Source organism: Rhopalosiphum padi, chromosome 4 (genome assembly GCF_020882245.1).
Source record: "Rhopalosiphum padi isolate XX-2018 chromosome 4, ASM2088224v1, whole genome shotgun sequence".
NCBI classification, from domain to species: Eukaryota; Metazoa; Arthropoda; class Insecta; order Hemiptera; family Aphididae; genus Rhopalosiphum; species Rhopalosiphum padi.
Window position 1 is genome coordinate 19,347,804 of NC_083600.1, and position 21,314 is coordinate 19,369,117.

General features: G+C 26.3%; 1 protein-coding gene across 1 annotated transcript; it reads left to right on the forward strand.

Moving 5' to 3' along the window:
- Window positions 1–8,642: 8,642 nt before the first annotated feature.
- On the forward strand, window positions 8,643–17,920 carry LOC132929295 (aminopeptidase N-like). Its single transcript, XM_060994550.1, has 14 exons — window positions 8,643–8,765; window positions 12,670–12,853; window positions 13,205–13,482; window positions 13,580–13,735; window positions 13,854–14,165; window positions 14,784–14,967; window positions 15,059–15,481; window positions 15,586–15,781; window positions 15,904–16,184; window positions 16,498–16,697; window positions 16,787–16,954; window positions 17,017–17,157; window positions 17,235–17,316; window positions 17,403–17,920. The coding sequence occupies exons 1-14, from the start codon at window positions 8,752–8,754 to the stop codon at window positions 17,538–17,540; spliced, it is 2,757 nt and encodes a 918-aa protein (XP_060850533.1). The 5' UTR covers window positions 8,643–8,751; the 3' UTR covers window positions 17,541–17,920.
- Window positions 17,921–21,314: the final 3,394 nt, after the last annotated feature.

The following is a 21,314-nucleotide window of genomic DNA, read 5'->3' on the forward strand; positions in this document are numbered from 1 at the left end:
CTAGGTAAAAAAGTATTTATGCCACTGTATATTATATTATATATTACGGAGTTCCCGTAATTCCGAATCGATACTATTCATTTTATAATTCGGATTTAAAAGATAGGTATATAATATTATAATATTCTTCTTGTCATCGGTTTATCGCGTTGAAGCGACGAATCGCTGCAGAGACAATAATAATTTGTAATAACACCATGTTTGTATAAAGTTTTAGGTAGTCTAGTGCTCAATAATGAGTAACTCATTTTAACAGACTATTATTTCGTTTTATTTTTTTCTAATATGACATATCAAACTATTCATTCAAATATGTTATGTTATTTTAATTGTTGGTGTTTTAAAAGACGTTATTAACTAGCTATACATAGGTAATTAATGAATCAATTTTTTATTTCTATAGCTAGGTTATTTTCTTTTTAACTTTTTATTTTGAATAGTTTAAAGTAGCCATTTAAAATACTTTGCTAGTTTTTTCCAATTAATTTAAAAAACAATAGACTAAGTAGGTATAGTGTCGATAGGTGTTTCCTTCCCTAGCTAACGTTTTCAAAGTCTAGTACACTAATAATAATAATCAACTTATTTACCATTGTATTATTGTATAATATCATATTGTATAAAGATTATAAATGTTTAAATAAAAATATAAATAAAAAAAATATTTTATTATGAGGGTTATGTAAATTGCTATAAATGTGATTAAAATTAAAAACCAATTTAATATATTTTTGTTAATCACACTACCTGAATAACTATAAAACAATGGTTTTGAATAAAAATCACAATAAATATTTCTTAAGATACTAATTTAGTAGACACACGTGCACACACTAATATTATTTAATTACTGCCTAATCGTTGTAGTACTTTAACTACAGATTGTGTTTTATACACAGATATAGAGTGATTCATTAATAATGTTATTCTCTTTTCTTTTAACAATGCATTCATTCAAATGTTGATTTTTTTGAATTTTAAAGCTTAAAGGCTATATTTTTAAATACTAAGATTTGTTGTATCATATCAATAATGTCTAGAGTGATACAAACTTTTGCTGTTCAAATGAGAACCTTACTATTTTACACTACGAATTTTATTGTGGTAAATCGTTAAGTAGATATTTTTATTTTAAATTTTGATGTATCTATTTGAAAATGTTGACAAGTAATTTCTGAGTTATTAAAATATTTATATTAAGGGGAAGTCTTTAAAAATGTTTTTAAAAAATATGAATATAAAATAAATTAAAAATTAGTAAATATTTCATCTAGTATTTAATTCATCGAAATAATTTTTACAAATTATGAAATATTAATAATATATATTAGTACTAATTAGTAATTACCCGTACTTAAATTATTATATCATTGACATTCCATCTCATTGTATAAGTTTAAGTACATCACTATGAACTATTATCTTTAGTAATTATTATTTAATAACTAAAAAACTATTCTTTTAGACATCATATGATAAATAATTTGCAATAAAAAAGGGCGGTTCTCAATTAAAAAAAGTTTATATTACCACAGGAAACTCATTAAATAGAATGCAGATTCAAAGTGATTCAAAATATTGTGTTATTAAAATTTAAAAATAAGAATTTACATAAATGCATTATAAAATTAATAATGATAGTAGTAAAGAAGTAAAGATCTTAGGTGAATCATTCTGTATGTGTAATGTATATTGTATAACATAATATATTGTTCGTTTAACTCTATTAACTCAAAATTATCCACTTTTGGGTATTTTATTATTGAATATTGAGAGAGGCTGGGGGTCCTATGAGCTAAATCTTTTCAAACCCCACCGGTCAGGCCTTTCAAGTTCCCTGTATACACGTGGCAAACGCAAAATAATAATAATAATTTATATAACATCATTATTACAATCGAACTTAAATCATTACGGCGATCAAAGATTAATTGTATGCCGCGTGACAATCTATCATTATATTTCGGTCAGGGGGAAAATGTTTAATTGCCATTGTCAAATTTAAATAATTGCATTAATATACATTATGATACACAACGTTATTGTGTCAGGACCGTTGAGTTCGTGTGACCGTGAAGGACGCGCGCAGCTGTAGCTGACCCAATGAACCGATATTGTTATGCGCGGTCGCCGCGGCCGGTCGATCAAATTTCTCCTCTCGGCGCTTCTTTGATGATAATATGATAATAACGTCATCCATTTTATGCAATTATACAATATTGTATTAGTTTATTGGAATCAATGTAGACAACAACGATTTATTCGGTTAAAAACAATTTAACATATTTTAATATTTTATCTTCTTGAAAACTGTATAAACATATAAGAGAATAAAGAACAGAGTACTCTACTCGAATCCAATAATATACCTACCTATTATAGTCCGCACGAGCCTACGAAGAAAGATTTCAAATCCTATTTTTATTTGTTTCTATCAAATCTTTTATAGTGGATAGGTACTCACTACTCTGTACATAATCTTATAAGCAGTTTCCTGACTAAATTTTTATAACGAGTTTCTAAATAAATACAATTCAAAAAATAAATGGTTTTATAATATATTTAATATTATCGCTATTAGAATATTATAATAATTTTTGTTAGGAAAATATAATTTGAATGTACTTAATATAATTAATAGATCAGATTATATTTTTAATATTACCTATTACTGAATTTAATTGAAAATACATACAAATTCTGTTGAATAATTTATCCTTTTAAACATATGTAATTCCTAATATAATAGGTATTATCTGAGATGCTTCAAAGTAAAAAATAAAATATAATATAATATTCTTTAGAATAACAGAAAAGAATTTATTAACCTTTATTAAAAGATGTTTTTTCTTTAGAACGAAACGGTTCAATTATTTCAATAGAAATATTTATTTTTATATTTTTAGGATGGTAATTAAATAAATAATTGTATCTACATTTTAAAATTCTATAATTCAGTTTTAAAACATAAAAAAAACAATCAGTTACCATTTCTATGTAATATTATAATTGTATGTACTTAATATACTAATATGTAATGCTTACTTTAATGTAAATTTAAATTTTCACATTATTGTACCAAGTCACTCAATGATTATTTTGATACATGTTTGGGACTGAATTAAAAACTAGCAGGTGGTTGTCAAATGGACGTCACGGAGTTTCAATAAAATTACATCGTTGGTAAATTTAAAATTTCATAAGCATCGAATTTCTTAATCAAATATTTTATAATATATACCTATAAAATTATATTACATTAATACGGCTATCCATTATACAAGGAAGCTGGAAAGTGATATAATACGAAACCATATAACATCTACGTCTCAATGGTTTTTAAAATGTGATATAAAATATGTAATTACAACTTTGAACGTATAAAAATGATATTACCTGACACTTGGATTATATTTGTTATATTAACAATTAAAAATACAAATATTTATTATATACAAACGCAAATGTTCCAATTTATAGCCACTTCACCACAAGTTGGGTTTATATTTTAAATTATATAATATATGAAAGTTTCCCACGTATGCTCTTTTTTAATTATGCATTTATTCAAATCTGATTTTTAGAATATTTTATTTTTTCAAATATTTACATTATTTTTTATAAATCATAATTTTTGCAATTTTCACAACTAACTTTAAACGTTTGTATTAAAAATATTGTAACTATATATTATATTTTTGGTATTTTTTTAATAATGTATTTGAAAAATTACGAAGATTAAGGAATCTTGCATTACATTTTCAAGCTTTTTAATCAGAAACAAAAATTGTATTACCTATACATAAATTAAAAAAAAACTAAAAAAAAAAACAAATCAAGAAATTAAAAAAACTAATTAATAGCACAAAAGAGCCAAATATCGTAAAAATTGTTACAGGTTTAGTAAATTTTAATACGAATATTCGGTGAAAATTTTCAATCTACGCTGTATCTTAAGTAATTAATTTTCGAATTACATAAGAAAAATTAAGTTTTGTTAAAAATTTAGGTTATGTATAAATGTCCATGCAATTAGATCAAAATATTCTATCAAAAATCACTTTCAAAGTTGAAAACCTGAACATTTTTACTACTCTGTAAATTGATGACAAACAAACACAAAAAACACATAATAATTATACAAAATCAATACACTCATTGCTCCGCTCGGAATCTATAATACAGCTACAACAATACAATGGTTAATAATTTCATGCAAACGATGACCGATAAGCTAATACGATATGGACATTGTTGCGGTAAACTTGTCATACACGTTTTCTAAAACTACGCATGTGGTAGGTCACGATAATTAATTACTATTACCTACAACTGGCGCGTACGCTGCGCTGTGTGTAAAACAATAATTACTACATAATATTAAATTCGCTGTACGAGATGTAGGTACTAAGTTAAATGTATAAGTATATATATATATAATATATATGTATATATTTAGTACATACGTATAATATGTATAGTGTATACAATAAGATGATTCTTTTATCAATTATGTTATGCCGTCATATTTTCAGTAAAAATTTAAATTTTAAGCGCTTGTAAAAATGTAATTTAAATAAATTTTAAAATTTAAATAATTTAAATCTTCAATATTTTTATATAGTAATAATAACTTATGATGAACTTTGTTTTCATTTTTCAAGCTTTTTGACCAAGCAAAAATATTTTTTTATCGATATTTAGTAAAAAAAATCAAAAACGTCAAATTTCTACGAATAGCTCAAAAAAGTCAAAACATTTTGAAAAGTTATTGAAATTAAAAATCTAATTGCTCCAAAAGGCGGTATAGATAAAACCCATTGTAAAATAAATATAATATGCATAGCTCCACTTAAAATATAAAATAGCAAAAAAAAATGTTTTGAAATAATTTCAAGTTGAGTAAAAAAATATATAAATATATAAATACATTTACTGAGAACATTATTGTAAAGCGATTAAAGAATAGTTATGTATGTTTAAAGTAGAGTTTGTTTTAAGCTTTGAACGCTTCCCAAGTTTATTCAGCACATTTGTGTGAAACGTTTTTCTACGAGTTAAAATGCTTATAATTTTGTTTTTAAAAATCAACCAAAGTATTTTTTGTTTGATATTCGTAAGTCCAATGTTTTTATGTGCATTCTTGTGTAAACTATTTAATCCTTATGTATTTAAATAATTATTATATATTTAAAAAAAATAATGAAATGCTTTTTTTAAACTATCTTGAATAAAAAATGGTCGTAAATTTAATATTCAATATTAAAAGAATATAATTTTGCTGTAGAAAATGAAATTAAAAAATTATAAACGAATGAATACATTACTTTTATTTTAATAATCTGTTATAAATAAAAGTAAAAAGCAATAAGTGAGTGTGAAATGAATTGAATAATAACGCTTTGTCGCTTCAATCATTAGTATAACAGAAAGAGGTATCTAAAATATAAATTGTCCAATTGTAGTATAACGCACTCAAAATTACAATAGATTTTGATTTTAAAATTTAAAAATATATTATCGTCTCGATTATCATTCTAATACCAATTGCTTGAATTTAATTTATATCTTACTTTATCAAATTATAAGTATCAGTATTGGAACAACCATTAATTATGTAAGATGTAACATGATTTTTGTTTTAATGATTATATTATAATGAATATATTAAACAATTATTTTAATAATATTTGTTTTAAAAAAATTTAAATCGCGTATTTGTTATTTCACGCTATAATTCCGATGAATATTTAAAACTGTATAGTTAAATCTTATTGGTGATTCCTTTAAATACGTTTGTATGTAAATTAATGATTTTGAAGCACAACTACTTAGTTTTACGACATATAACGATTAAACAAAAACATATAGGTACAAGTTCAACAACACTCGAGCTATATCTACCTGTTTTTGCAATAAATAATTAATTTTATACATTTAATATCACTTATTTTATAAATTTATTTGAGAAATATTTATTTTTAAATAAAAAATGTAGCCTTGAGTATATTTTTGACATAAATTTATTGAAAGTTTAAGACGTTAATAATAATATGAGTTAATACTACAACAAGGGCCTCTGCATTAGATTTTTTAATAAACGAGTTTTTAAATGAGTAAGTACTTATTGAACTATAAGTAAATGTCAAATGGATACTTCTTATTATAGAGTATACACGTAATACCAACTACGAGATAAGTATGCAAAACAATCATTGTACATATTTACACATTTTGAATAATATTTTAATTATAAACATTAAACAGCTGATGAATGACTGTAATACGGTGTATCTTATGATGAAAGTATCTTAAATACCCACATTGATAACACGATGGGTTTTTATTTCTGAACTATATTATATAAATATTATACACATTGCAGTGATTCAAAAAGAATATTACATCTTTGAAAATCTGTATTTATTAAAAGAAACATTATGGAAATTTGGGTAATTAATCAATGTAAAGAGTACAAAACAAAGTTTTTTTTTTAGTAGAAGACATGTTTACAGATGCTCAATGTGACCCTCTCGAGACACTCAAGCGACATCAACCCGATAGTTGAGTAGTTGCTATCGTATCACGAACTGACAACAAAAAAACAAGTCGAAGTGAAATACGTGGTGAAGGACGCTCTTTTGGACATCTCTCAGCAATACCTAATGAAACTTTTGAAAGTCACTTAAATGACGACACATAGTCCTAGCTTACTGTTTATTTTTTGCGGAGATCTCGATTTTCATAGATATGGTATTTTTTTCGATTCGAACCTTGTACATATGATTATTGATTACTATATATTGATAATAAATGGACGAAAAGACTATTTTCAACGTACGCGATATTTGTAAGACAACACAAACTGTACAAGTTTTCATATTTTGCGTATAAATGTACAAAGGAATTTCATTATCATACGCTGTGTAGTACGTGTACTTGGACAAACATGACATTTAACTATTTAAGTCATTGGTGTATAAATTCGTTTGTATTTTCGACATAAAAACGACGCACGTACATGATATAATATGCGCGTATAATCAATAATTGAGTGTCTTGTAATATAATAATTATAATATAATATAAACATTAAACACGCATTATTATAATAATATAATGAGAGTAATAATATGTATATATATATCAATATATACCCGTACGTGGGGGGCTGTGAAATTTAATTTGTTTTTGGTTAAAAAGTATAATAATACGATGAGTGGTGTCGACAACGACAACGAAAACTTACTGCAATAGCCAGCAGTTTGAAATTTCGTAATCGTCACTCCGACGATAGTATTTAATTTGTTTTTATCGGTATACCTACAATACATTGTTATTATATTATAATTAACGCTATACATTACATTTTTTTTTTTAATTCAATTTATTGTGTCAATTGATTGTTTTTACAGTGTTAAATTTAAATTTTAAACGCTCCTTGTAATCAGACGTACCTACGTCATATTATATAGTTCTATAAACCGTCTTTTTTTATTTTCCTTTATGTGTTACATCAGTATAATATTATATTGTGATAACTGATTATTAAAAGTTTTATAATTGTTATTTCAACGTCATAAATTATAATTATTAATCATTATTAATCATCATAATTACATTATAATTATAGGCAATGTTGCCAACTGACCGCGGTTATGTCATAGAATTATTTGGTAAGTTAAGTTGACGCCTAATCTCCATAATCGTAAAATGCATCACTATAATACGAGTAATTTATTTTAGTTAATACTATATAACAATACTATATTACAAATTTGAAATTTTCTCTTACATAATATATAATTTATTTTTCAGTTATTGTAATTAATTGGTATTCAGTTTAAATTTAAAATGAATATTTAAAAAATACAATCCATAGGTCCATATAGAACACTCACGAGGTGATAAAATATATCAGCTACCTATATGCGTACCATAATCCGATTAACGATGCGTTGTTATGGGAACATATAGACGGCAGTAAGCATCAATATCTGTATTATTTATAATTTAAGTAAGTATCTACATTTTAAAAGACTAAAATTACGGAAATTATTGATGTGTTGTTCAAGGTGTTACCCCCAGCTATTTAATTTAAAAATCGAATAAGTGAATAATTTGTTTCTTTTATCATTGATATTATTTTACCCAATAAAATTGAAATAGTACTCATAATATGAAAGTGTATAATATTAATTAATAATTATATTATTGCAATATTAGGATAGTACGAGTTTATAATATAATAAATAAAATATAATAATAAACAATTATGTTCCACAAAGAAGAAATGATTTGATATTGTTATTAAGTTTTTATTATTCACAAGATATTTATAGCGAAAAATAAATCATTGATAAATATTATGTCGGAACCTGGACGACTTTTTTTGGCTATTATTAGGATCCGATATCATAACGGCCGTTTATTATCAACAATACACTTTTGTTATGAAAACTGCCATCCAAAATCTATTAAAATATACAATTTAAAAACAAAATAAATCGACATAATCTGCGGTGCATTCCATCTGATCGTATAACTGTACACAGACGATTAGCAAATACAGTATAATATATAATATAATAATATTATAATGTCCATGACCTCCACACGCACACCGGTTTAGTAATAATAATTTCACCGTCGATATCCCGCGCGCTTGTGTGTGTACTTAACCTGTTAGACGGCGTAGGCGCTAATTTCAGTAGTGGTTCGATCGTCACCAGATCACCGTCAAACCGAATCATGCAGTCGCTCAGGTAAGGCGCAAGTCGAAATGATTTATAGTGTTGTATGTTGTACTTAAGTGAATAATATATCTCCACAATATATTATTTTAACACCGACCTTTGAGAGATGAATTAAATAACACAGTTATAAATTATAATAATATCGTATATGTAATCGGCGGGCGTGTAGGTTTTGAAACTTTGTAGAACGTTTTAAACGGGGTGTGCCGGGTGCTCGAATACTTAGAAATCCGACTAAATAACAACAATGATAATAAATTAAATTGTGATGACAACTTTTGAGGTACTTTTACCATTAGATGTACTTAATACAGGATGTTATGTACACAACTGCAAAATGTATAATATTGTTAACTACATTTGGCAGTTATTTCTATTGTTATTTATACTTAACCTGTATTAGTCATCATGAGATCTTTATTCAAGTGGTAAAATAATATTTTGTTTATATATATATACTTCGTACTTCTCTTTAGCATAACTATTGCATCATTTTGATTTTTATTAAGTTTAGAAAATTTTAATGTATTAATGTGTCAATCGTAAATGTGTTTTTATTTACGATAGGACAGTTGTTCTGAAGATTATGATGTTAAATTATATATATTATTGTTTTAAAATGTTCATAATTTTCGTGTACGAAATGTTTAATACAGTTAAAATCTTAGTATCAGAGTGGATGAAGTTGAATTTAATACGGAATCATTTTTTTAAGCCTGTAACAGTAGCTGTGCTTGTACTTATGTCTGTATAATGTATAAGATACCTGAAAATATCACAATATTTTATTTTACCGACTTCTTCATTGCATTTCTATTAAATTACGTTCGCTAGAGCAGTTATACTATTTTGTTTTTTTAATTGGTAACTAATAATTTTTTTTTTTTAATTAAAGATTTAAATAAGTCTTTAAATAGCAATATAATATTATCTCTCTATAGCAATCCGATCTTCATTCGGATAATGATTTTAATATATTATATTATATATTACATTTTAGGAAAATTGTTATTTTAAATATTTGAATATATCAGCGATTTTCATACGAATTGATTCACTCCTACAGATTTTGCACATCAACTATCATATTCTATCATACTATACTGTCATAAATATCAACTATTATGAAATGTGTATTTATTTAATATCTGTGTATGTCTGAGATAAGCAAATAAACGGACCAATTATTGTATTAATAAACTAACATTGAAATTATTTCATCGATCGCATAAGCATAAGTTTAATAGTTATTTAATAACTTAATTAAGTATATAATATATATATAAATTAGTTAAATATGAAAATAATAGTTGTAAGTAGCATATAATACTAAAAATATTACTCGTACAAGACGATGTTTTTAAATTGACGTATAGTTTTGTGATTTGTGTTTATTTAAATACTTGTCTATATACTTTTTATCCTCTTTTATTATATTTTCTTAAATAACATTGATTTTCAATTTTTAAATGATTATAATTTTTAACTCTCAAACTTTTAAAGCGATTATTATGTTTGTAAAGTTATATGTATATAATATATTTTATTGATTAATTGTGTAAGTACCTCTATATTTTAACTATATGGTTTCAAGGTTAGATTGAAAGAAAAAGTATGACAGATATTTTTAAACTAACCTTCTATACTCATCTGAATGGCTTCAATCCATATTTTAAATAATTATATTCTAATTAATAAACGATTAATCAGAAACTAGATTAATGCATATCAGGATTTTCAGAGACGTTATCTCTTTAAAATTGCCAATTTTTAATTATACGTAGTGCTATTCAGAAACTGTAAATTGATTATTTTTTTAAGTAATTTACTATTGAGAGAAAATGATTAAAAATCGTTTACATTTTAAAATAGATAAGTAGAATAATTTAAAAATATAATATGTAATTAAGGGTTTCCATAAAAATAACCAAACAACATAATGAAAAGTACATTAACATATATTTTAGAAAACGAAGGTATGCTCAATAAATATTAAATTGAATACGCCATAAATGTATTTTAATTTTGTGCCGTAGTTTCATTAAGAATATTTTAAATTGAATCACTTTTCAAGTATTTGGAATTATTGCAAGGCGCTATAAATTTTATGAGATGTGAAATATAAACAAAGTTCTCGGCTTATTAAGATTTCGGACAGAGGTTTTTTCTCTCGTTAATTTGAAACCAGTGATTATTTAAATTTTTTGACTAATCTAGATTATCTGTGACAAACTTTAAGAATAAATATATTTTTAATGTTTTAAAATTAAAATGTATTTTGAAACATTTAAGATTTAAATATGCCAAATTGTCATCATTTGAATATTTCGTTTAAATATAATTTTCACAGTAAACGATTTAAATACATAAATTATATGACTTTTATTTATATACATGGTATATATTTTTGTTGTTTAATAAGCATGGTTGTATATAGTGCTTACAATTGTTATCAAATATGTATTTATGAAAAAAAAAAATTGTATCGTTTATTTATTATGTTATTATATTACAAGGTTAAAATTGAGTTATTTGACTAATTGCCAATATTTATGTAAGCAATTTCGTAACAACTTTCTCGCAAAAAAAAAACAAAACTTATTTTTTAACCTTCTTTAGTACCTGGCCAAATACATTTTTATTCGATCCTCATATTTAAATAATATATTCATTAATTAACATTGAGCCTGTTATAAATATTTATAATAATAAACAAATACATGATGCGTTAATAATCTAAAATCAATTTGAACTTTGAAGAACTGTATTTTAGTTTATTTTTAATTTATATTAAAACGATAGTTTGAACTACTTAAATATACCATAAAATTAAAATGAATAAAAATATATTGCTTATTTTCATAAATGTCAAAAATTCAAAATCTTTTGATTTGATCAAGTATCAAAGTACCTAATAAATATACCGAAAACATAATTATAAGACAATAAAATGCATAATTATTTTTTAAATTTCCAAAAACAAAATTGAAATTAGTAATATAAAAACTGAATTATTATTTCAATATTCTGTGCTAGTTAAAATTTAAAGCGAATAGGAAAATATTGTAAAAATTTGAATCATAGGTTTAAATACCATAAAATATACATATTATATACTATATAATAATTTATTATTATATTATCTAAGTGTCAAGTACGAACATAAACATTTTATAATTAAAATAATAAACATAAAAAATAGAGAATTTGAGTTATCTCGTCATTGAGTAAGTACTATAAGAAAATAGTGTTAAATTTGAATTCAATAACTATAAATCTTTGTGCATAATAAAAAACAATTCTGAACGAAGACGGTCGGGTAACTTTTTGGTAACCAATGTTACCAAATAATAAATTCAATAATAAAATTAAAATTCTATTAAATTATTGTAATATTTATTTTAGTTTTTCTGATTATTTTAAAAAGAACTGAGAATTTTACCTCCAAAAGTACCAACGAGATCTAATTTTTTATGAAAAATCTCTATAGAAATTGTTGATTATGGCATTTTCACTATAGTAAAAAGTGTCTTCACACATACAATAAAAACATATCCATCATATTAAAATCAATACATTCATTGCTACGGTCATCACAACACTTAAAAATAATAAATAATTTATCAGGTATAAAAATAATAATAATATCTATACATAATATTAGTATAGTTTCAATTTTTTTTGTAGTATTTAAAACAATAAAGGTAATAACCATATTATAATAACAAAATTATTGATATATGACTATGATGTTCCTTAAGTCTACTGAGTTTACACGATAGGTATTAAATGTAAAGCCAATAAGTTATTAAAATTAAATAAAGATTTAAAGATTTGAAAAAAAGTATAATCGTATATTAAAATTACATCATATTTACTTAATTATGTTTTTGTGTATTTAAAATTTGTTTAGGATGGAGTTTGTGGACTTTAAAATAATGTTTATTATCGCTTTGTCCCTGATGGGATTGGTTGTTAATTCGAAAGAAACTTCCGAATTCAAATTGCCAACTAATTTTAAGCCTGTCAGTTATCGACTGGATGTGACCACTCACTTGGATGATCAATTCATGTTTGAAGGAGTAGTTGATATTAAAGTGAGTATGCATGAGTTAAAAAAAAATCACAACAACTAATTATTTTACATTTTCAAAAAAGGCAGGGTTTAGAAATTTATAAAATTTTAAAATTAAAACAAAACGTGTTAATTTTAGATAAAAAACTTTTAAAAGTTTTCTAAATTTAAAAATAATATCTAATAGAATGTTATACACTTAAAAGGAATATCTACGATCTATTGAAATTTATTTGAATTATAATTTTTTTTCGGAAGTTTTTGAATTGAATGTTTTTAGTAGCATTGCTGACAACAACTTATTTATTCTTTATGCTAATCTATTTTAATAATTATTTATAATATAATAAAATAATATGCTTAATGTATTTAGATGACCTGCGAGGAAGCTACCGATACCATAGTATTGCATTCGAACAGTTTAGACATCGATACTAAAAGTGTTGTGGTAGCTAACAGCGGCGAAAATGTCGTCCCAGTGGGTAGTGTTTCGTTTGATCCAAAGAAAGAACTTATGTATGTCAAATCAACAGTAAACTTTAAGCCTGGTGACGAATACGTGCTGACTATACCATTCATGGGAAATATCACCGACGATTTAGTAGGTTACTACAAAAGTAGCTACGTGGAGAAAGAAAACAATAAAACGAGGTACGTTGTTATGTAATAGTGCATAGCACACATAATAAAACAATACTATTTCTTGATTTGGCCAATAATACGATCAAAACATAATAATATGTCGTAGATGGCTAGCGGTAACACAATTCGAACCAGCGGACGCCAGAAGAGCTTTTCCCTGTTTCGACGAGCCTGCGTATAAAGCAACATTTAAGATAAGATTAGGTCATAAAAAAGGATACACTTCGATTAGTAATATGAAAATGATGAAACAAACGCCCATGTAAGTCTAATTGATACACGGACATGTCCATTGAATACTGTTGATCGTAAAAACAATATATTTACTTCTATGATTTTGTAAAAATATTTTTATTGAAAGTAAATATTTTGTGTTTCAGCCCTTCGAAACCAGATTATGTTTTCGATGAATTTGAAGAATCTGTACCGATGTCTACTTATTTAGTAGCATACATGGTGTCTGATTTTGCATATATTGAATCGGACACTCGGGACGACGAAGTGAAGTTCCGCATAATAGCCAGGAAAGACGCAGCCGATCAAACAGAGCTTGCCAAAAACGCTGGACCGTTAGTGTTGAAGTATTACGAGGATTATTTCGATGAAAAATTCCCGTTGTCTAAACAAGATATGGTAGCCATACCTGATTTTTCTGCCGGCGCTATGGAGAATTGGGGTCTCGTAACTTACAGGTACGTTCAATTAATATTTGTAAATACCAATACAAATAATATAATATAGTATATTATTTTTATTATTATTAAGTATCTGAATAAATCTGCTATGGAGATATATAAAGTCTAGCAATAATGATTTATAAACAATAACCATACTTAAGTTGTATGATTAAATATTGAGGCTCCTGAAATATAATTAAAATAACTGTAAAATCTTCAAAGTTACTTTTAAAGTACCTCATTTGTGCCAAATTATTTAAAATATATATTATGAAATAATCAGAGTTATTTCAATGTGTTCTCATAAAATAAATATATTCGGCCTTATTTAAATATTTACGCTAGAAATTAGAAATTTAACTAAACAAAAATGTGTGTAAAATAACTTACAAAATAGAATTTTGTCTTGGAGTATATATATTTTTGAAACTCACTGATTCAGGTAGGACTTTGCCTTCTCGCAACAAAATATAAACACAAAATAATTTTTTCTAAAATAAATAAAACACATACAGGAAATATATGTATAAATTTAAACATTATTACTTTTTTACAGTTATTTTATTGTAAAAGATATAAAACTAATATTGCTTCTACTACTGAAACTAAAAAAAATAATAAATCATTATTTAGAGAAACTGCATTGTTAATTGATCCGGACGTAGCTACGATTGATAACGTACACAGAGTAGCTGAAGTTATCGCTCACGAACTTGCTCACCAATGGTTTGGTAATCTCGTTACTATGAAATGGTGGACCGATCTTTGGTTAAATGAAGGCTTTGCCACATACGTGGCAGCACGTGGAGTTGATTTCGTGAGTTTTATTACAGTCGGACAGTTAAATTTCTAATTTATTTTGTAAAACTGTGTTCATATCACTATATTATTTTTATTTTATACTACAGTTGTACCCCGAATGGAACTCATTCCAAATCGAAACCGTTCAAAACTTTTTACGTGTTTTGGATCTTGATTCGCTCCAATCGTCCCATCCCGTATCGGTAGCCGTTGGACATCCTGATGAAATAGCACAAATTTTCGACACGATTTCGTACACGAAAGGTTCATTTTTATTGCATATGATGAACACTTTCTTAGGCGAGGATACATTCAAACAAGGCATAAGAAATTACATAAACAAGCACAAGTTTTCCAACGCTGAACAAGATGATTTGTGGAATTCATTGACCGAAGAAGCTCACCGTCAAGGAACTTTGGACAAAAATCTAACCGTGAAACTGATAATGGATACATGGACGTTGCAAACCGGTTATCCCGTATTGAAAGTCATCCGGGATTACTCTGCGGACACGGTTACATTATCACAGGTACACACACGGGCAACCACCGGTTTTCATATTATACCTACATCAATGCAATTTATTGTTATCAAAATAGATAATATTATATTATATGTGTAAACGTGTTTTAGGAACGTTTCCTAACGATCAAATCAAACGGTACGGACAAGAAAAGCTGTTGGTGGATACCACTCACTATGACGACTTCTACGGAGGCCGACTTTAACCAAACGAAAGCAAAATCTTGGTTGAATTGTGAAAACAACAACCTCACCTTACCATTGGCTAAAGATAACGATTGGGTCATATATAACATGCAGATGGCCGGTAGGTCTTATATAAAAAGGGCTTTTATTTAATCATTTCGTTTTAGACGTTTGATAAATTATAATAAATTAATATATTATTATTATTATGAATTATATTTTCATATGTTTTTATATTTTTAGGTTTATACAGAGTTTTGTATGACACTCGAAATTGGATGGGTATCGTTTCTACGTTGAACGATCCGAACGAATACAAAACTATAAACACGTTAAATCGAGTACAGTTAATCGACGATTCGTTTAGCTTTTCACAGATTGGTGATTTGGACTACGGAATCACGTTCCAACTATTAAAATATTTAAAACACGAAAAAGAGTATACACCGTGGATGGCTGCTTTGGACGGTTTGGGCCCGATAAATAAATTAATGAAAAGGACTCCGAACCAAGGAGTGTTCCAAGTTAGTATAATTGCTTTATAATGGTTAAGGATTTGTGGACAATGGTTTATTTATTTATCTATGAATAATACGGGTATAACATATCATAAATAATTTAGTTGCATATATTTTACGTTATTATATAGGTATATAAACAAAATCGTTAAAAACAGTTTAACAAACTTATGAAATATGTAAAATATATTTTACTGTATCCAATTTCTATAAGTACCAAACTGTTAATTTTTAATATATTAGTTTGTATATATTTACCTATTGTAACTATTGTACTAACCTGCTGTATTAATATTGTTAAATGGAACGTGATTTCTAGAACTATATGCAACGTATGCTGTCGTCTGTGTACAGCCAATTTCGAGATATGACCGTCGAACTTAATAGTTTTGAAGAAATACGTTTTAAGAACCTTGTGACTGCCGAAGCCTGCCGTCACCGAATTAAGGACTGCACCGAACAAGCTCTCGATTTGTTTAGCAAGTGGATGAAAACTACTGATCCAGATAAAAATAATATGTAAGTTTTAATAGTGTTTAGCTGAACTAAATAATAATAATAACAAATAATAACAAATACAAATTACATCTATAATCCAAATATATTAGATTGCCTAGAGAACTGAAACCTATAATTTACTGCCAAGCGATAAAATACGGAGGTGTAGACGAATGGGACTTTTTATGGGAACGTTATCAACGTTCCAATGTGGGATCCGAAAAAGCGAAATTACTTTCAGCATTAGGATGCAGTTCAGAAACTTGGTTACTTAACAGGTACTAATATCGATTATGCGTATTACATATAACAAACACTGTTGACCATTAATTTGATTTAGATATTTAAATTGGTCACTTGATAATTCTATTATTCGCAAGCAAGACGCAACCACAGTTTTCTATTCTGTAGCAAGTAGTGACATTGGATTTTATGTGGCAAAAGACTTTTTGTATCGCAAAATTTCGGATATATCTGAATAGTAAGTTATCAATAATTTGTATTTAGTATGAATAAATTTAATTAAGTTTATATTAATTATTATTTTTATATTTTTAGCTTCCAGCCTCGAGGCGACCGCGTAGGTAGATACGTAAAAGTTATAGGATCACAAATGAAAACTAAAGAAGAATTAGATGAGGTAATAAATAAATAAAGTTTAAAAAAAATGTATTATTATTTTTTAAAAATCAAAAACTTAATTCAAATGTTTTTTTTTTGTTATAGATTCAATCATTTATCAATAAATCATCAGCTTATTTAAAAGGAGCTGATTTAACTATCAATCAGACAATTGAGACTGTTAAGATAAACACCGAATGGACTACGAAATTTTATCATAAAATTATAAACCACATGGTATAATAATTAACAATGTTACGAGCAGGCTTGAACACAGTTTGATTTGAATTAAAAACTATACAGTTTTTGGCTGCTTCGATGAAAAAGCTATACAACCTATATATATATACCTATACAAGATACATAAAATTATACACATTTTTAGCTATATCTTGTTTCGTAATATGGCGTAGTTACAATTTTTAACTTGTATTACAAGATTAAAATTTCGTATTAGGATTACGTATTGTAATTCTGAATTAAATTTAACTCGTCATATTTAATCTTCGTCAAATATATTTATTTATTTTATAAAACTTAACATAATTCTATATTTCTATGTACATATAACTTTGAGGTGTTATTAATTTTTTGTTTTATAATAAATAATAACATGAATTATATGTTTTTTCTTTTTATAAGGCAAATAATAATCGAGGAAATTAATGTTTATCTTGTAGCCAATTCAGTCCTATTGTCTTAAAATAATATATATATAATATGTTTGTGTGTGTGTGTGTGTGTTTATAGTACACTGTACATTTATCATAAATATTTGATTCATAAGCAAATTATCTAAAAATATAAATTTTCGTTAATATTGATTACATAAAAACAGTGTTTAATACTTTAATATCATAGTTGACATTTCATCGTCTCGTATTTTCATTTTTCTTTAATATAAAAACATTACATAATTATAATTTTGAATCATTTTCATATTAATATTCAAGTTCAAATGATCAAGCTTAATTTACCTTTATTCAAACAATAATTACATATATTTATCTTTTCATCTTTGTCATTTTGCTTTACGTTATTAGCCTTAGGTATATTTCCTTTGTTATGCACAATTAGACCCTTAGGAACTGTGCCAGTTTGTTTTAGCGCAGATGAGCTGGGTAATGATATTATTGGACCACGAATTACTCCAACTGGCTGTAGGAGCCAATTGAACTATTTTCCAAAATTTTATTGACATATTCATAACGGCCAGCTAATAATATTATTAGAGACCAGCTGAGTATGCACTCTTTTGATTAAACTATACCTGATATTAAACATGAGTACATCGTTTCTGTGCAACAACATTCTAGGTCTATAAACTTAAGCTCTTTGTACGTTATCACACCATACGAGATACGACGAAAAGTTCTCATCAGACTAAGGTATTTCAACTTATTATTATGGTATCACAGTTGCAGACATTATAATTACACAATTTTACCTCTTCTTTTCCATTTGGCAGTGACGATTTCTTATAATTAATATTCCCCGTACAGCGCGAATGAATACTAAGTGCACCCAAGGTGACGTTAACGTGCAGTGTATTGAGAGATCGGAAATGTATATTATTCAATGCAACGACTGTCACGCATATTATTCTGAAAAATCAATGACAATCCTTGAGAGAATACGCTGCATTGCTACAGCAATTAAAAAATGCGTTATTCTTTTCGATTGAAATTTAATTCGAAACACTACTGCAGTGACATTCAGCAGTCGGCAAAAATATATTTTATAAGTGCCAGCATATTATAAAATACTACATACGAGTATAAAATCGCATTAAAATGTTTAGTGATATTATGTTTAAATTATTTAAAATATCAAGTGAGAATAATGTATTTTGTTTTTAATTCCGTAATAAATAATAATAATTATAAAATACGTAAAAACATTTTGTTGAGCTGACTGTTTACGGTCAACGAATAAAACGTAACAATTGCGTTATTTTGAAGACAAGAATACACACGTTGGCGGCCGATGACTGACCAATAATAATACAAATAATGAAATACAATGGGGTTGTATATGGAACATGGAAACGCTGCAGTAGGTGATTAAAAAACAAGTAAATTTTTTTCGATTAAAATTTTGGATTTATTATTGCAGCGATACTCGGTAGTCGGCGAGAATAATATTATTATAATTGACAGCAAATGGCCCAAGAGTTTATAATCGCATTAAAACTGATCTGACCATTTTACTCGCACGATGATGAATATCGTTGTAACGCTCAAACGGACATTTCGATTTAGGAAAATTTGGGGACGAATAACAATGATAGCTGAATGCGGCTGTCGTAGTGTCGTATGCGTCGAGGATTCGTCACGAGCTCTGTCGTTATAGCATATCATTATAGTAAACGACATTATGCGTATCTCAATCAAATTTTAATTTTAAAAGTTATTTTATTCACGTGCGAACAGCCCAAAACTGTTCGCACACCGTTTTATTTAGACCATCGGCGATTCGTCACTACAGCTTTTGGTATACTGTTATATTAAGTGATGATAATATGCGTTTAATGCATCGACGACGTGCCTCTACTGCCGTATTATAAATTAGGATAACGATTTGAGTGTAATATTTCCCGTCAAATTTCAATTTTAAAATAGGTATTTCAATAACTACATTTTTGACGAATTTGTGTTGTTGTCGAAAGACGTATATGGTATATTTTCTATTTTTTTCTCGTATTTTCCGAGGATGATTACAAAATTAACGATATAATATATTATCAGTAGTTTTCAGTGCTTACAATTAATACTGATTCAATTGAGTGTTTTTATTATTTGTATAAGAGGAACTACGAATTAATTTATTTCTAATGCGCAAATTCCTGCTGGCTATAGTAGCGGTACCAATATAATATAATCTTATAAATTCTAAAGTATTAATAAATTATAAATAAATAAATAGATTACGAGTACTTATAAATTTATAAATAATTTACAACTCTCAAACGCGGCGTTCGAAACGCCAGGTATGTAACCGCCTTTATTAATATAAAATTACTATGAATTATAATATGATTATTTATAGGTTACGGTTTTTCGAGGTCTTTAGTAGGAAGTTATGAGATAATCACAATTATAATTGTTTTAAAAAGTAAGGAGACGTTCCGTTCAACGTTTTAGTCTATTTGTAACGGTCTCACTATACACTACATTCATGAAAATACGTAAAAATAGTTATTTTTTTAAAAAACCGTCCACAGGTGGCCGTGGCTTATATGAAAAAAATAAAATTGACTTTTTTAACATTTTTATGAGCGTATGTTGTTTTGGCAACATACCCGATCATGCATGTGAAGTTTCATATGATTTATTATCATTGCCTATTTCACTAAGACACTAAGTATATATTTTATATCATGTTATTTTTATGTCACTATTAGGTAAAGTCATTTTTTTTATTATTAATACCTTACATAATAAGTTGATTTGATTTTTGTCGAAAACATTTCGTTCGAAAATATCATTGTAGGTATATGTAAAATATAATACGTAATAAATGTCTCACAATTAATGTTTTTAAACTATGAAAAAATTATGAATATTATTATTATTATTTAATAACATTATTCATAGTTTAAATATTTTGTTTAGTCCAAATGTTGATATAAAAAAATATATGCTGGCATATATTTTTAAATTTTTTTGATTCAATATAATATGTGATCATGTAGTATTGGTAAAAATTTGAAGTATCCATTATTTGTCTTCGAGCATGTACTTGATTATTTTGAAAATTGGATTTGTATAAACATTTTTTTTCCTTATTATATTTTCCCAGTTATAATAAAAATACTTGGAATTTTTTGCCTTTTTATTGTGTTACAAATACATAAAAAAACACTCGTATCAATAAAAAATCAATAATTCATCACTCCACTCAAAATATTATAACATGAGAATTAAGCATGATTAATTAATCATTTTGCATATTATTCATATTTGTTTATGTTGATCCATGAATCATGATTTCATTCTTTTATAGTTTTTATCATAT